Genomic DNA, 15,905 nt, shown 5'->3' on the forward strand with positions numbered 1-15,905 from the left:
GTCCCCATCTGGAAAAGGTTGGGAACCGCTGGGCTAGAGGTTCAAGGAAGCTTGTGACTGCTGCTCTGGGAAGGGAACAAAGCTAACTGAGTCTGGGAAGCTGCTAGGAGCTAGAATGCCAGAAACCCCCATGAGTGTTGGCCCTGAAGCCTAGGAATGAGGATTGAGTTAAGACTTTCTTTCTTTGGTGTGCTACTAACCTGTGAGAAAAGATTGGGAATGGCAGCACAGGCTTTGGTGCTGGGGAGAGGCATGGCCTGGTCACAGTCAGTAAAGATGTCAGTATTTTGACTCGAGTATTTTTAAGACATGGAACAATATTTCCCCCAAATAAATTACATGTTTTAGTTTGAAAATATAGAGGTGATGGTGAAGAACACTTTAAACTGAAGTAATCGGGTTGCTGTTTTTTGTGTCACAGTGCACATTTCTTGGTCAAAGTAAATTCAAGATCCAGATCTCAGAGAAAATAATACAAAAATAATAACAATAGTAAGTAAATAAAAAAGATTTCACGGTCCGTTCAGAAGTAGACAGTCTGGATTTGACTACCTCTGTCTTAGACTCGGAGACTTTAAGGCCAGTAGGAATCATCTTAATCATCTAGTCTGACCTCCTGCACATTTTAGGCTACAGAACTTACTCCTGTAATAGACCGTTAGCTTAAAAGAACCAAGATGCTTTTCCTGTTTCAAAATGTTTTTTTTTACAGTGTATTAAAAATGCTTCTGCAGTTGGGTATTTTTTTTTATTTAATTGCTCTCTGTTTCACTGTCCTGAAACATTTCCCCCTTGGTTGGTGGCTGGAATAAAGTAATTGTATGCAACTGTGTGACTTCATTGGTTACACTGTAAAGGATAATGATGGTAATGCACCTTCTTCATTGGCACCAAAACTGAGGTGCCAGTCACCTCCCACACCGCCAATTAAATTACATCAGATAGCATAGAGCAGTAAACAGAATCTTCTTTACCAGAGCTAATGTATCTTCACAGTATGTATGAGTCCTGTAGGAAACCTGACTGCCTTATTCGGTGATTATCTTTTCACTGAGTAGCGGATAAACTATATTCCACTTGGTTTCCTTAGAGGAGCGATGGGCAATCAAGACGAGTGAGTGGGTTGCATGAGTGGCCCTTTTTCTCAGTGGGCTGCAAGATTGAAATCCAGTGGTGGGCAACCCACCTGTGGGCTGCATGTGGGCCATTGGTTTCCACCTGCAGGCAGCCTGTAATCCCCCTCTCTGTGCCTTCCACTAAGCCTCTCACACACTGTGGGCACTGGCGTCCCGCACTTAACTTACCCCTCCCTCTCCCTTCCAGCACTTTCAGAGTGCCATGAATTGGCTGATTCATACCCCTCCCCCCCTGTCCTCCCGCCCCCTCGGAGCCTGAATGTTGCAAATCTGCTGATTTACAGTGTAGGGAGGGAGGGGGAGTAGTAGGTGCAGTGCTCTGGTGCCCCGGTGCGCAAGAGTCATGGGGAAAGGGGCAAAGAGGGGGTGCATGGGCCACAGGTAGAACCCCAATAGGCTGCCTCTGACCCACAAGGCTTATGCTCATTGAATTTGTTTGAGGGTAGGGTCAAAACACAATTGCAGCTTTTCGTGAGCCTTTATGAAGTACTTCAGACAACAGTGTGGTTTTAAGACAACAGTGAGTTTTCCCTCTCCTGTATAGTTAACTAAGGAAGGTGCCAATGAGAAAATGCAGAAAAAATATTTCCTAGTGAGGAAGTACTGTTCTTTGGAACTTAGTATGATTAGCCTAGAGGGAGCAGCGGCTCTTGGTGTAGCTTTTTACTTTATTCTGTAAGCTATCTTCCGGGCTTCAGCTTAACTGTAAGTTTAGGCATAGCTATGACCTCATTTACATGAGTAAGCCCTATGCTTCTGAGAGACTCTTCTGCTGGTGGCTGGCAGAGGTTTCTGCTATCTGGAGCACTGAGATGCGCAAACTACTTGCTTGTGAAGCAAGAAGCCTCAAAGAAGCAATAGGATTTTAATCTTGCCACATTCAGATACTGTGATATTTTTTTTAAGCTGGAACTGTTGAAATAGTGCAGCCTAGCGTTAAATCGCAGATATGTCATAGAGAAAAGGAAAAGTTTCCTCCAAAAACTTCCTGGAGGGTGGAGCTTGGAGAGGATGCAAAGAAAGTAAATCCTTAGATTAAGATGACTACTTGATACAAATGAGAGTAGAGATGTAGGTTATAATTTGCATTGGCATGATATTTGTCTGTGTTAAAGAAAGGTCAGGAAATGGAAATAGTGGGCGGAGAAAATGAAAGTGTGAAATGAAAGTGGTCAGTCTGGCAACCTTATAGGGCTTTGGGAAAAGGCTGGGAAGCCTTTAAGAAATGTAGGTTGGTTTACTTGGAATGAAAAGCACATTCTGACAGCTTGTTTTCAAATTATGCTTACACTTCCAAGCTCTCCCCTTGAAGTGCTTTGTCACCTCTTCATTCATACTCCAAAGCTTTATCCCTGGATTTAGTCAAGAGACCATTCTCCTTTTGTCTATAAATTAGGTTTTGGCAGGTGTGCGTCCAGCCCATGTAATAAGGTCCCATTCCTTCCCAGTATGTTTTGATGTGAGTACCAAACTTGCACACATCTTCTCTCTACTTTTATCACACATTAAAAAGTATGACAGACAAAGAGTAACCTAAAATGCCGTGTTTCTGATCAGATCAGTTATTGTTTCTCTCTTTGCTCCATGGAATACAATTGGGCTAAAGGAAGTAGAGCAACAAAACAAAAACTTCAGAGAGGAAATTTTATCTTTACACTATTTCTGCAGTGCTAATCTAGACCGATTCTGGAGGCATGGGGACATAGAGGCCATCTCAGATTAGAACAAATGGACTAGAAAGTTCTGTAAGAAATGTTCATGTCCTAGGAAAACAGCTAGCTTATTAAATCAGTTATTTGTCAAGATGCTACTCTGTCCAAACAAACAGAATTGGGAGCTAGGAGGATTTTATCGCCCCACCCTTTGTATAAATCTATTGCTACAGAGGCATTTACTCCTAAGGGTACGTCTACACTGCAAAGGAAGATCGAAGCTGCTGTTGTCAGTCTTCCAGGGTTTGAATTAGTGGTTTAATTAAGACAGCTAATTCGAAGTGAGGGGGACACTCCCATCAATGCCAGTAACCCTGCTTTCACAAGGAATAAGGGAAGTCGAAGGAAGTTCCTTCAACTTCCTGCAGTGTAGACAGCACCAAAAGCTGAGTTAAGGTACTTCTACTTCAGCTATATAGCTGAAGTTGCATATCTTAATTTGATTTTGTCCCGTGGTGTAAACGTACCATAAATGTCTTCTAAGAGCCTAATAAGCAGTGAAAATGTTGTCAATGCTGCTAGACAATATTGACTTCCTGTGGTTTGGCAAATTCTCTTGTTCGGCACCTATCAGGTCCTGAAGGTGCTCGAGTAGAGAAGTTCAACCTGTAGTAACTTCCTGAGTGCCTAAGGGGCTTGATGACATGTTCGAGCATGTTAATATGTTAACATAAAAGAATTCCTGGTATCATTCAGACATCAGACTATTAAGGTGCAGCTGAGGCAGGAATTTCAGTGCTGATTATCACAGTATTTGCTACTCTTATCTCAATTTGTATATTTTTTTTTATTTAAAGAGGTTTACTCAGAAATGTCCACCCAGTTCTTTGGGTATATGTGTGTTTAAGGGATGAAGTGGAGTTACCGCTTTAGTAGCTGACATGCAGTATGTTACAGACTATAGTTTTATTTACACTCTAGACAATGGATAGGTGCTAGGCCAATCTTCTCAGACTCCAATGGGCATTTTCATCTATGGTGAAAGCCCACTGATTTACAATCCCCTCTTCTCTCTGAGTTTATTAGAGGCAGTTTATTAATCTGTTCACCAAAGAACATAGGATTCTCAAGCCATAGGATTCCAATCCCTTTTTCTTCAGATTTTCCCTTTATTGCTTCAAATTCACACAAGTTCAATATATCAATCAGGACCTTTTCCCCTTGACCAGGATTTTGTGCAAGAGTCTATCCACAGGATTGCCCTCCACAGGCCATCTGCTTAGTATTCCAGGACAGCATCTCTGCTCCTGTCTAGCATGCTCCCTGTAGAATTAGGTTGTACAAGTCATTTCCTTTGAGACATATATGATCCAGATTCTTTCCTCGACCCAGACACTTCTGCAAGAATGTATTTATTCTCTGCAGCACAAGTGAGCTACTAGTTTGATTTTATGAAGACCAGGAGTGATCATCAAGCTATGACCTGAACCCTTATCTCACAGCATCAGCTTGGGTCTTGTGTAGCCACATAAGAGAATTGCATATGCCACTCAGCTGAATTAGCAGAATGTGCACATCTAGGTTTTGTGTTTCTATTGGTGGTGCATACTTGCACATGTCTTGGTATGCATAAAATTATTCCACACATGGATGGAAAAGATTAGAGCAGCGGTTCCCAGACTTCTTGATCCTGGGAACCAGTATACCCATTCACAAACTTTTGGAGGACAGGTAACAGTTATTTGCATATTTGCATATTCATTAAGCAAATGATGAATATGCAAATAAATTGTCTCTGGCCCTACCTGTCCGGCAAGTTGTTCCAACCCTTCCCCCCTTTTCTGGCCCCAATGCTGGCTGCTTAATTGGCTGGTGCTGGCTCCCCCGGCTGCGTCCGGCGCCAGGCATTTTGCTTCGGTGTGCACGGTGCCTGGCCTTCTCCTAGCTCCCACCGGATATAGCCCCACCGCCCACGAGCATGCCCGGCAGAGACGCCGTGGCGGCAGGCTCTCTCCCAAGAGGGCCGCGCTGCCACGCTCGGCAGTGTGGGGTGCTGCTACCCCATCACACAAGTTAATTGGATCATGCGCAATAATTTTTCTAAGGACCGGTATTTTTTTTTTCTAAGGACTGGTACTGGGCCATGGACCGCACTTTGGGAAGTGCTGGATTAAAGGGAACATTGGTTGGGTGGAGCCTGTAAAGGACCAGTGACCAGGTCCTTGTTTGAGAATTTTAGAAGGCTTCAGTTTGGACATTTTGGCACTCTCATCAAGCGCTTTAGGTAGAATACCTCTGCTTCTGAGGCTACAGCATTTGGCCATAATGTGACAATGATTGTTCCCTTTTTAAATCCTCTCTGTTTTTAGAGATTGCTCCAGACTGGTAGATGGATAATAATTTATAGTTAGTTTTGCTGCTGATCCACCAAATTGTCAAGTTCACTCTATCCTGTTTTGAAATGCATTCTTGTAGTAACAGTATACTTTTCTCCCTTTCTCTTCTCTTTTCCCATTCCGCACCCCTCACTTTTAAAGAGAGATTGTTAGTTCATAGGTTCTGTGGTCAGTTCTTGGTTTGTTGTCTTTTTTTTAATGTTTTGAATACTTAGGAAGTTTCATCTGGGAAAAGTAGACAGAGGAAGAAATGAGAGGATCTTTTTGGTTCCAAATTACTTTGATGCTGTATGACTGATACTGCTTCTTTGCACTCATTCGTTAGAGTTGCAACCCATTGGTGCATGAAATCCAGAAATGCTTGTAAAACACTATCAGTTTGGTCTAATGGAAAGATAATCTGCGCCTGGGATTTAGTTTGTCTTCCGTATTTTTAGATGGTATTACGTTTAACTCCCTTTTGTGGGACTTTAAAGTTGTGAGTGTGGCATTTTTTTTCCTGAGTGCTGCCTTGCCGACTCTACTGCTCTGATGGTGTTGTGATAACAAATTGGCTGTCCTCTTGTAAAAGCTGGGTTTGGCAGGTGAATTTGGTATTCCTGAGTTGGAAATGGAGAGATGGGAATGTGTGTGTGTGTGTGTGTGTGTGTGTGTGTGTGTGTGTGTGTGTGTGTGTGTACGTGTACTTGTAATATATGTGGTACAAAATGAATGTATGAATATCTAAAGTGGTGATCACAATGAATACAGGCAGTCCCCGGGTTACGTACAAGATAGGGACTGTAGGTTTGTTCTTAAGTTGAATCTGTATGTAAGTCGGAACTGGCGTCCAGATTCAGCCGCTGCTGAAACTGATCAGTTTCAACAGTGGCTGAATCTGGACGCCAGTTCTAACTTACATACAGATTCAACTTAAGAACCCCAGGCATCCCCAAGTCAGCTGCTGCTGAAACTGATCAGCGGCTGATTCCAGGAAGCCCGGGGCAGGGGCTTCCTGTAGTCAGCCACTGGTCAGTTTCAGCAGCGGCTGACTTGGGGACGCCTGGGGCAGAGCAGCTGGGGTGCTGCTGGGTTGGTCCAGTAGCGCCAAGGAGTGGTGCTGCGGGACCAACCGGCAGCGCCCCATCTGCTCTACCACAGGCCCGGGCCTTTGCTCCCCGTCTCCCTGGTCTGCTGGGGGGGGGGGGGGCACTAGCTGCACCCCCCCCTCCAGCAGACCAGGGACACGGGGAGCAAAGCCGCAGCAGCGGCGGGGTGCCGCACCTCTGAGGCTTTGCTCTGGACCCCTCCACCTCCCCGGCTTTGCTCCAGGTGTCCCTGGTCTGCTGGAGACGGTCCCCAGCAGACCAGAGGCACCGGGAGCAAAGCGGCAGCAGCAGCGGAGTCCCGCGCCTCCCCGGCTTTGCCAGAGCAAAGCCTCAGAGGCACGGGACCCCTCTGCTTCCCCGGGTTTGCTCCGGGTGTCCCTGGTCTGCTGGAGACGGTCCCCAGCAGACCAGAGGCACCGGGAGCAAAGCGGCAGCGGCGGCGGGGTGCCGCGCCTCTGAGGCTTTGCCAGAGGAAAGCCAGAGCAAAGCCTCAGAGGCGCGGGACCCCTCTGCCTCCCCGGCTTTGCTCCAGGTGTCCCTGGTCTGCTGGAGACGGTCCCCGGCAGACATGGGGCACCCGGAGCAGCTTTTCTCGCCCTGGAGGTCGAGGTGGCGGGACCGCTGTGCTCTGGGCGGTCCCGCTGCCTGCGAGCTCCGGGGCGAGAAAGCCCCGTTCATAAGTGCGGATCCGACTTAAGTCGGATCCGTGTAACTCGGGGGACTGCCTGTATTTCTTTCTAGGTTCTAACACATCACCTGCTCTGATTCTGTTGCCTAGAGTTCCTTCAGAGCTGAGTAAAATAGCTCTGTGTAGTAGAGCAATATACTCCTCCTCTGTTACACTGGGTCCTGACCTCTATCTTGGAGAGGACCTCGGAACAGATTTTTACCTTTGCTTTCATTTTATTGTTGGCACTTTACTGTTGAATTTGAAGACTTCAAGATATATTTGAAATCTTTTAAGGATCAACCAACTGAATCGAGGATATAAACTGAGATTGTAATGAGGTTTTAAAATGGAAGCCTTCTATAGTATATCTTTTAAGTGGCCTCTTCTATGGATTTTATGAAGATCAGGAGCCACTGTTCTGCTTATCTGCATGGGAATCAGTGTGGCTTTAAGTTATCCCTCTCAAATTTACTGCAATAGAAATAAAATTAAAGGTGATATTTCTTTTTTTCCTTTTAATTGGGTTTGCCCTATAGCTTAAATACTTTACCACACTTTCATTTTTTAAATAAAAAATAATTTAAACTTTTATAATTAGCCACTCTCCTTCAACAGAACTAGATGGTGAGTGAATTACAGCTAAACTGTTTTGAGCAAATGAGTAGTACATTAATTCAGATACAGCCGGTCCCTGAGTTGCGAACGGTTGAATTACGACTGTTTGCATTTACAACCGCTTCTGTCGTAAATGCGGTCCCTGAGTTACGAACACAATCCGCACTTACGAACACCGTGGTCGCCATGTAACTCAATGGGGTCCGAGTTACAAACACTTTGAGTTACAGCCAAGTGTTTGGTCCGTAACTTGTTCGTAACTCGGGGAGAGCCTATACAGAAAACAAGACAGGTATCCCATGCAAGTGTGAATGCATCTCTTTGAACGAGGCCCAGTTAAACAATGTCATGTTTTACTTTTAAAAAAAAATCCATTTACTATTTCTAAAATGTTTCCAGTATGTCTACACAGCAAAAGCCGTGCATAGGCTATCCTGCCGAATCTGTCTTAAATACAGCTAGTGTGGATAACAAGAGCTGTGAAGACAGTGCTGTAAAGACCTCAGTACAGATTTCCCAGGTACAGCGTATTAGCCTGTTCTGAAGCCTGCGCTTTATTTTCTTCACAGCTCTTGTTACCTATACTGTCTCAGGTAGGCTAGCCCATATACAACATCTGCTAAAGAGACATGCCCCAAGAGAGATCTCTTGTTGCATTGTTGAGGAACAGAGGTTTTTTGGTAGGATTGTCAACCCTCCAGGATTGGCCTGGATTCTCCCAGAACTAGCACGAATCTCACAGTGACTACTGAAAGCAATCCTGCAGATTTTAAAGGCTATTTTAAGAAAATGACATTAGACCACATAGGGGGAAAGGGAGAGGGAGGAAGAGGAAGAGGGAGCGAGGGAAGAATCTCCAAGAATATCTTGAGTCAGAGTTGGCAACCCTGTAATGCTAACATGAATGATCTATGAGAGTGGTTCCATGATCTATGATACTGGGGACCAGTAAACCCATTCACAAGCTTTTGGAGGATAGGTAACATCTGCATATTCATTAAGCAAATATGCTGATAAATTGTGTTGCTGGCCCTACCTGTCCGGTGGGTTGTTATGCCCTCCCTTCCCAGTCCCAATCCTGAACTCTTCATCAGCTGGCTCCCCCGCCTGTGTCCAGCGCCCGACTTTCTGAGTTGGTGCGTACGGTGCCTGGCCTTCTCTCTGGGTCCTAGCGCCTGCTGGATCTAGCCCCGCCACCTGGGAGCATGCCTGGCAGAGACGCCGTGGTGACGGGCTGTCTCCCAAGAGGGTTGTGTTTGGCAGTGCAGAGTGCTGCTACCTCATCACACAAATTAGTAGGATTGTGCACGATAATTTTTCTAAGGACCGGTATTCTTTTTCTAAGGACTGGTATTGGGCTGCAGACCACACTCTGGGAAACGCTGATCTATAATATGACCTACCTTACTAAATAGTATAAATTTACAGAATACTGAAAAAAATCTATTTTGCACACATGCACCCCAAGTCTGTGATTTTGGGCCATTATAAATTAATTAACTTACAGAGTGGGGTGAACAATTTATTGGAATGAGATTTTAATTAGTTTATTGTTATATGGTGAGGGACGTGACTTCCTAGGCGCACAACCGTATCTGATTTATGTTAGTAAACTGTATTTTGATACCATTGCTATCTATGTATTAAATGCTTTCTGAGCTACATCCCCAGCTGCATGATTTTTCACTGTTATCTTTCATCTTGATCATTTATCTGCTTTTTACTGTTATAAATGCTCCTTTGATGTGACGTGTATAATGTGCATTTCACTAATATATAAAAAAGGTTCCAACACAAATTATGCTGTATTTTTTAAAAACCCAAATCTCAACTACTGTTGTACATACACCTGACAATTCAATGGCTTGATCTGTTGCCTTTCCTAAAGTCTTATGGAGAAGTTCAACTTTTGGTTAATTTTAGGATTTTGCTGATAGTTCTTGCTGCAGCAGCCAATGGATTTCTTCCAGAATTAGAAAGGTTTGAGTGAATGGAAACTTTTAGCCTTCTATTTTAAAGTAAGCCCTTCTTTCTCTAGCACGCACACATACTAAACCACTTCTATAGGATGACATTTTGCTGTGCTAAATAAAAGCTCTAAGCTTTGTTTAGAAAGCTGAAGTTGTCAATGGTTACTGTTTTGTGAGTGAAATAGATTGAAAAAATTATCAGGAATCTTAGAGAATATTGCAGTCTCAGAACTGAAAATGAAAACTATAATTCCACATGCATTTGTAGTGACATGATACACTATCCTATTTGACTATACCTTCCCTTATCATGTCTTTAGCTGCAAAAACCTATTATAATCGTTCTGAATGCTCTGTGCATTAATAAATATTTTGCTGTAATAGAGAAAAGTGATCTCATCCCTCGTGTTCAGGGAAAGAATTATATTGAGGTCTTTCCTTTGTTTATAAAGCCAACACTTTGGTAAATTTGTATGTTAAATTATTTCTCCAGATTTCCATTGTCATAACGTTCAACTTTTTTTAAAAACAACTATTTGTTTTTGAGTTCCTTATCTGAAATTCATAGAAAGCTGATGATAAACTATAGAGACACGGTGGGTGAGGTGATACCTTTTCTTGGACAAGCTTACATGCTCTTCAGGGAGTTCTATGAAAGTTTAAAAATTTGTCTCCCAACCAATAGAATTTATCCCGGTAGGAGAGATCACCTCACCCTCCTTTTTCTCTGATATCCAGGGACCAAGATGGCTACAACAACACTGCAAACAATAAGGGCTCGTCTAGCCTATGCGGAAGATTTGAAAGAGGATATGCAAATTCCGTGGGAATTTGCATATCTTCTTTCGATCTCACTTTTGAAAAGCCGCTTTTCCTCAAAAAATGAGGTTTATGCAGCTTTTCCAAAGCGGGGCGGGGGCTTGCTGGAAAAAACTTATCTAGACTACTTTCACTTTTGAAAGCTCCGCTTTTAAAAGTGAGATCGGAAGAAGATATGCAAATTCCCACTCAATTTGCATATCCTCTTTCGAATCTTCTGCGAAGTCTAGACATAGCCTAATAGAGAGTCTTTCTCCTCTAGGTTGCTGCTTCCTGAATTGCCAGTGACAAAATATGTTTTTGTGTAATGACTTTACATGAACAGGTCTCAATCCTGTTCAGAATGTACAAGGATTCACATCTTAATTGGCATAGTTGTCTGCTGTATCCAGTTCTATGTCTTACTTGCTGGTCTTTCCTCCCAGGCCTAGATTTGGTCTCTCCAAGACCAGAATGGAAGTGCACTGGTGGGCCATTATATAGGGAAGCTTGCTTTCCTGCTGCCTGTTAAAATAATCTGTGGGTACATAGTGCATTTAAGACTACAGGGCTGTCAGTTCTGTCTTTCACGTACTCTTCAATATGTAGAAAGATAGCCCATGGACAGTCTCCAAATAAATAACCAAGAAATGATTCAATTCGTCCTTCTGTGCTTCTCATGAAAACACATGTTGCCTCCCCCCAGGAAATTTTAGTAGGAAATGAGTTTTTAAATAAGACCCAGCAAACATGTGGGAACAGCAATGCTCAGTACTTCATAAGGGGTTAATAACTCTTATTTGATTTTTCAAACCATAAAACATCTTTCATTTCCCAAGAAAATTGTCCTAATGCAGCAGTGTCGGTTTGGAATGAAGAATAACTTTATTTCTGAGATGATGTCTGCTAAATTGAATATCCCATTTATCTTCCTCGGTTTTTTTTTTTTTTGGTTTTTTTTTAAAGCGGTTCTTGTTTGTTGGCTGTAAAGGGAGGATGAAAAAGAGAGAGAATGCTGAATGCACAGTTCAAATCCACTGTTGCTACTGTTTTCAAAACCAGGTTTATTACGGACGCCTATGCAATGGCCACAAATAGTGTGCAACTCTGTATGTGCTTAAACAAAAAGGAAAGCAGAGGTTTGCTCATTTGTTTGCCTATTGTGAAGCTGTCCTGCACCTTTATGTTCCTTTGTAAGAGGGTGAAGGCTGCTGAATGGAGGCCTTGTGCCATTTGTTGATTTTAAACCTTGCTGTTAATCCACAGGAACCTGCTGGTCTACACAGCAGGAGAGCTGTGTGACAAGTGGAAATCTGGGAGGGGGAAAAGCCAGGGTAGGGGTGTGTGTCACAGTAGATAATAATGATTCAGCCATCAGCCTATGTCACCCTTAAGCCTAATTGTTACCCTCTGCTGGTAACCAGATTGAAGTGCTGGCCTTTTTAAGTGTTCCTTGATTTTACTTACAATGTGCTTATATTGGATAGACCAGTTTATTGCTGGTTTACATATGACTATCAGTTTTGTTAGTATTTGTTTTTAAACCTTGATACATTTTCTCTTGATGTTATTTCTTCTTGATGCTTTTGTAGTACATCTCAAAATTTATGGAGTTGGCAGGGTGAAAACAGTAGGGTTGTTCACATAGTTCCCTTGGTCAGACCATCATTAGAGCAGGAGCAAAAAACTACTGTTCTGAAAGCTACTTTTTGTGGAGTAACTAAATTGTCAATAATTGTTGTTGGACAGGGCATCTAGGCTTTAGGAACAGTCCTTTACGTAGTAGCAGTGTAATTTGTAGAGCATGGGTGGGGGTAGAGAAAAGCTTGAGGAACATTTTAAAGCCAAAAATATGTCTTTTTTTTTTAATGTTCTTTTAGGTGTTTGTCAGAATTGTAAGATGGGACAAAAACAATGTAAAATTGTACAAATTGGAGAGAAATAAAAAACCAAAAATGTAATGTAACAGAACAGAACAGAAGAACTTTTAAGGTGTGATACTTTTTTCCTTTACAATCAGAAACTGGTTCTTCAACTTTCCTTGCCAGTTTTACATGCTAAAATAAGCATTTCACATTCTGTCCTCTTTCTCAACTTTGTATAGAAGTTGGTAACCTGAAGTATAGTAGCTAAGATTGTCGCTGCATTTAGAGAGGGTTTTTTTCCCTAGGTGAAGTGAGTGATCTTATGGCATTATGTAACACTGTGTAGATTTGTGCGGTAAGGAAGGCCTTTCGACTTTCATATAAGTTGCTGATATAGACATAGGTGTGATTCTGATCAACTATAGTTCTTTTCTGGGAAGTTAGGCATTGTATATGTCACACTCTTTCTGAGAGGGTTTTGTGTTTGAAAGCTATTTGTGTGGTGTTGAAGTCAGAAAGATTACTGGAATCTGATGACATAGCATGATTGTGAAGCATTCTCCCAGTATTGTAAGATTTTCCAACTGACTAAAAATTTCACCAAAAGATTTGCTATCAATATTTGATCATCTGGAAAATGTTTTGGCTTCTTATTTCCTCCAGTGCTTCAAAAAAGAAAGATGTATTTAATTGATTATTTTAACCTGTACCATTGTAACACAAATGGATGCACACCTGTTTGTTTATGATAGTCTGCCATTCTTATTTCTTTATAAAATATTAAAGTCATAATGGTATCCATTTGCACTTGATGATTCCACTCAAAATAGGATTTGTCTTATACAATCTTTTGATCAATACAAAAAATCAGATCAGAAGTCAACTGCTATCTCTTCACCCTTCCTTCACATGGATTTAGTTGTGATTGCTATGGCGCATGAATAACCATAATGTTTTTATAATTTTGTTTTTGCAGGACATGTCTCAGGAAGGCTATGGAACAAGATCCCAACCCCCTATAGCCTCAGGAAAGCCTAATCATGAAGACTTAAACCTAATACAACAAGAAAGGCCATCAAGCTTACCAGTAAGAAATTAACATGCCTGTTGTAGAATAGTAGTACGTTATTTTAAAGTGAACAATATTTTATAAAGATCTTACTGTCTGTGATAAGTGGATGAGATTTTGAGATGACAAATATATAACAGTTTTAATACCACATTTCTTTTAAAAGCATAATGAAAACTGATGACAGTGAGTGATCAATATATTATCTAAGGTAATTCCTTATCCCTTAAAGGAAGTCTCTTAGTCATATAATTCATTTGGTATTAATTTGTTTAGTGGCCACCACACAGTTTGTCATATTTAATATAGTTTATTTTATCTGTGTAAGGTTAAGATATTATGTTGAGGTTCTTTAGCTTGAACTAGCTCAATACTTAAACTAATTCACAAATTTGTACCCAAATTTGTGTGTGCACAGAGAGGAAAGACTATGGTTCCTTCTTAGTTTTTTGATTTTTCAGTCATACACAGGAGAATTATTCAGGACCTTTTTAACTCTTGGCTCCTCCTTTGAGGTTTTTCTCCCCTGAAATATGTTCTGATTTTATTTCAGAAACCTTTTAAGCTTCAGTAAGAAGCAGCTATGCCATGAGTTATTTCCTGCAAACCTGAAACATAGTTCATTAGTTGTCAGCAACCATAGTATAAGACACTTGGAAAAATAATGGACACATCTTTTGACAAGCTTAATTCTGTTTTAGTCTATTGAAACAGGCTAAATCAGGGATGGGGAGCCTAAGGCCTGGTGGCCTGGGTTGCCTGGATCTGACCCTTGAGTCTCAGAGCCTTTCCCAGCATTGGGGAGCCCACTCTGGCACTCCAGCCCCCTGCCATCTCCCCACAGTCCCTGGCCCCCAACAGATTTTTCTTTGGGTCAGCAATCCCCTCTCCCCCTCAATGGATCCCTACCCCTGGACTAAAGAATGATGCTAATCAGAATTATAGCAACACTTTTTATCACTTGAGTTTTTGTGATAGATGATAATGTTAAAAGAACTTTGACTAGTTGTATTAACTTTATGGAAAAAAGGCAATAAATCAATACATTTAGCAGAAGACATCAGGACTATTCTGTACATCAAGATCTTCAGTGACCTGCTGTAAGATGAAAAATATGTTTTCTGCTCTCCATTTACCTGTGGTTATTGTATACAAAGTAAATCAGATTCATGTGCCCACACAAACTTAAACCAGTTTAAATATTTTTAGGCTAAAAGAGGCAAATTTGTTAAACCAAGTTATTTGTAGCTGTGAATACGATTGCATTGAACTATAGGATGTTTCCAAGAGTACTCTTACAGTTCAGCGGGCATGTAATCATTTTAAATTAGTGGAGGGACCCGTTCGAAGAGCAGGTATATTAAGTATGCTTAACTTATCTAGACACTGAAGTTATATGTGGAATCCAAGAACCTACTGTATTTTTCCAGTGACATATTATGCTACCATCCATTCCTAAAAGCACAGGAAGAATTCTCAGCCAATCAATCAAATATTCAGAACTAGAAAATTATCATAAAATTGTTTCATGTTGTGACAACTCCATTTGGTAGGTTGATCAAGCTCAGTCTCTCTCTACCTTATAGTTTTTTCTGTTGTTTAAATCACGTATCTGTCCTGTCTAAAGATGTTTTGAAGCCTGTGTTAAAGACAACGCTTTGTGTAATCAGTATTTTTTTTTAGCTCTTTTTAAAACAGGACAATGACCAGCAGTATGTATATCATAAATTCCTTCCACCTGATTTTATACACAAAGATACATGTATGCTTTTTGGAGGAGCTATGAAAATTGGTTTAAACAGCACTGTCCACTTACTTTTGAAGTGGTTTTAGTTTCAGCATTTTTCTAGTAAACCCTTTGTGAGACTAGCTCAAAAATCGTTGTTGATAATCAGTTGTACTTAGCAACTAGTGTGGATGTGAACTGTTTTGGCAACAGTTAAACAGATTTAAAAACGTTGATGTGGGCAAGACCCCCTTTTCCCTTCATATAGTGGCTTATGTCTCTCTGCCCCACACAGTGGTCTAATAATTTGGTTACCATTTTGTTACATGGTACGTGCAAGATATTGAAAATGTCAGTATCTGTCCTAATTTTGTATCCCCCACATCAGCAAAGTATGAGAAGAGTATCAGGTATTATGCCATACCATAAAGTGTTTGGTATATTCTGTTCATTATTATTTTAACCATGAGCTGATGGTTTTATAATTAAATTATACAATTTTTGGCCCATAGGTTTAAATTGGTCACTCAATCTTTATTAATTGAATTTATCATTGAAAAACTTAGATAAAAATCCAAAATCTGCTTCATCCACTCAAAAATCCTACTCTTTTAAAAAAGAGTAGAAGAGGGGGATTTCTGAGACTAGCATGGGGGATTTCTGAGATTTAAATTACTTTTCATATAATTTAAAAACAAAAGCAATCCTACGTATGTACAGACATTGTTTCCTATTTTGTGAATGCACTATTCTCCACCTTCTTAATCTTTGAAAGAAAGAATATCGTTATTGTAGAATTAAAAAATACTTCTCCTTCTGAGATTGTGTTACCATTAAAATGACAGTAGCCCATTATATTACTTTGAATAGGAACAGTCAGTGTCTCAAGGATGCTGGAGTGGTAAATACTGTAACATGGT

The 15,905-nt window shown here is 41.2% G+C and overlaps 1 protein-coding gene across 18 annotated transcripts in view; it reads left to right on the plus strand.

Annotated features, from left to right (window-relative positions):
- ARID1B (AT-rich interaction domain 1B) overlaps nt 1-15,905 on the plus strand; it is a 449,448-nt gene that overhangs the window by 118,364 nt on the left and 315,179 nt on the right. For all 18 annotated transcript variants that reach the window (XM_075924515.1, XM_075924516.1, XM_075924514.1 and 15 more), the window contains one exon: nt 13,167-13,277. In XM_075924515.1, the coding sequence (XP_075780630.1) occupies nt 13,167-13,277 (111 nt within the window). The remainder of the gene's footprint in view (nt 1-13,166; nt 13,278-15,905) is intronic.

The sequence above is a fragment of the Pelodiscus sinensis genome, chromosome 3, assembly GCF_049634645.1.
Source record: "Pelodiscus sinensis isolate JC-2024 chromosome 3, ASM4963464v1, whole genome shotgun sequence".
Classification (NCBI taxonomy): domain Eukaryota; kingdom Metazoa; phylum Chordata; order Testudines; family Trionychidae; genus Pelodiscus; species Pelodiscus sinensis.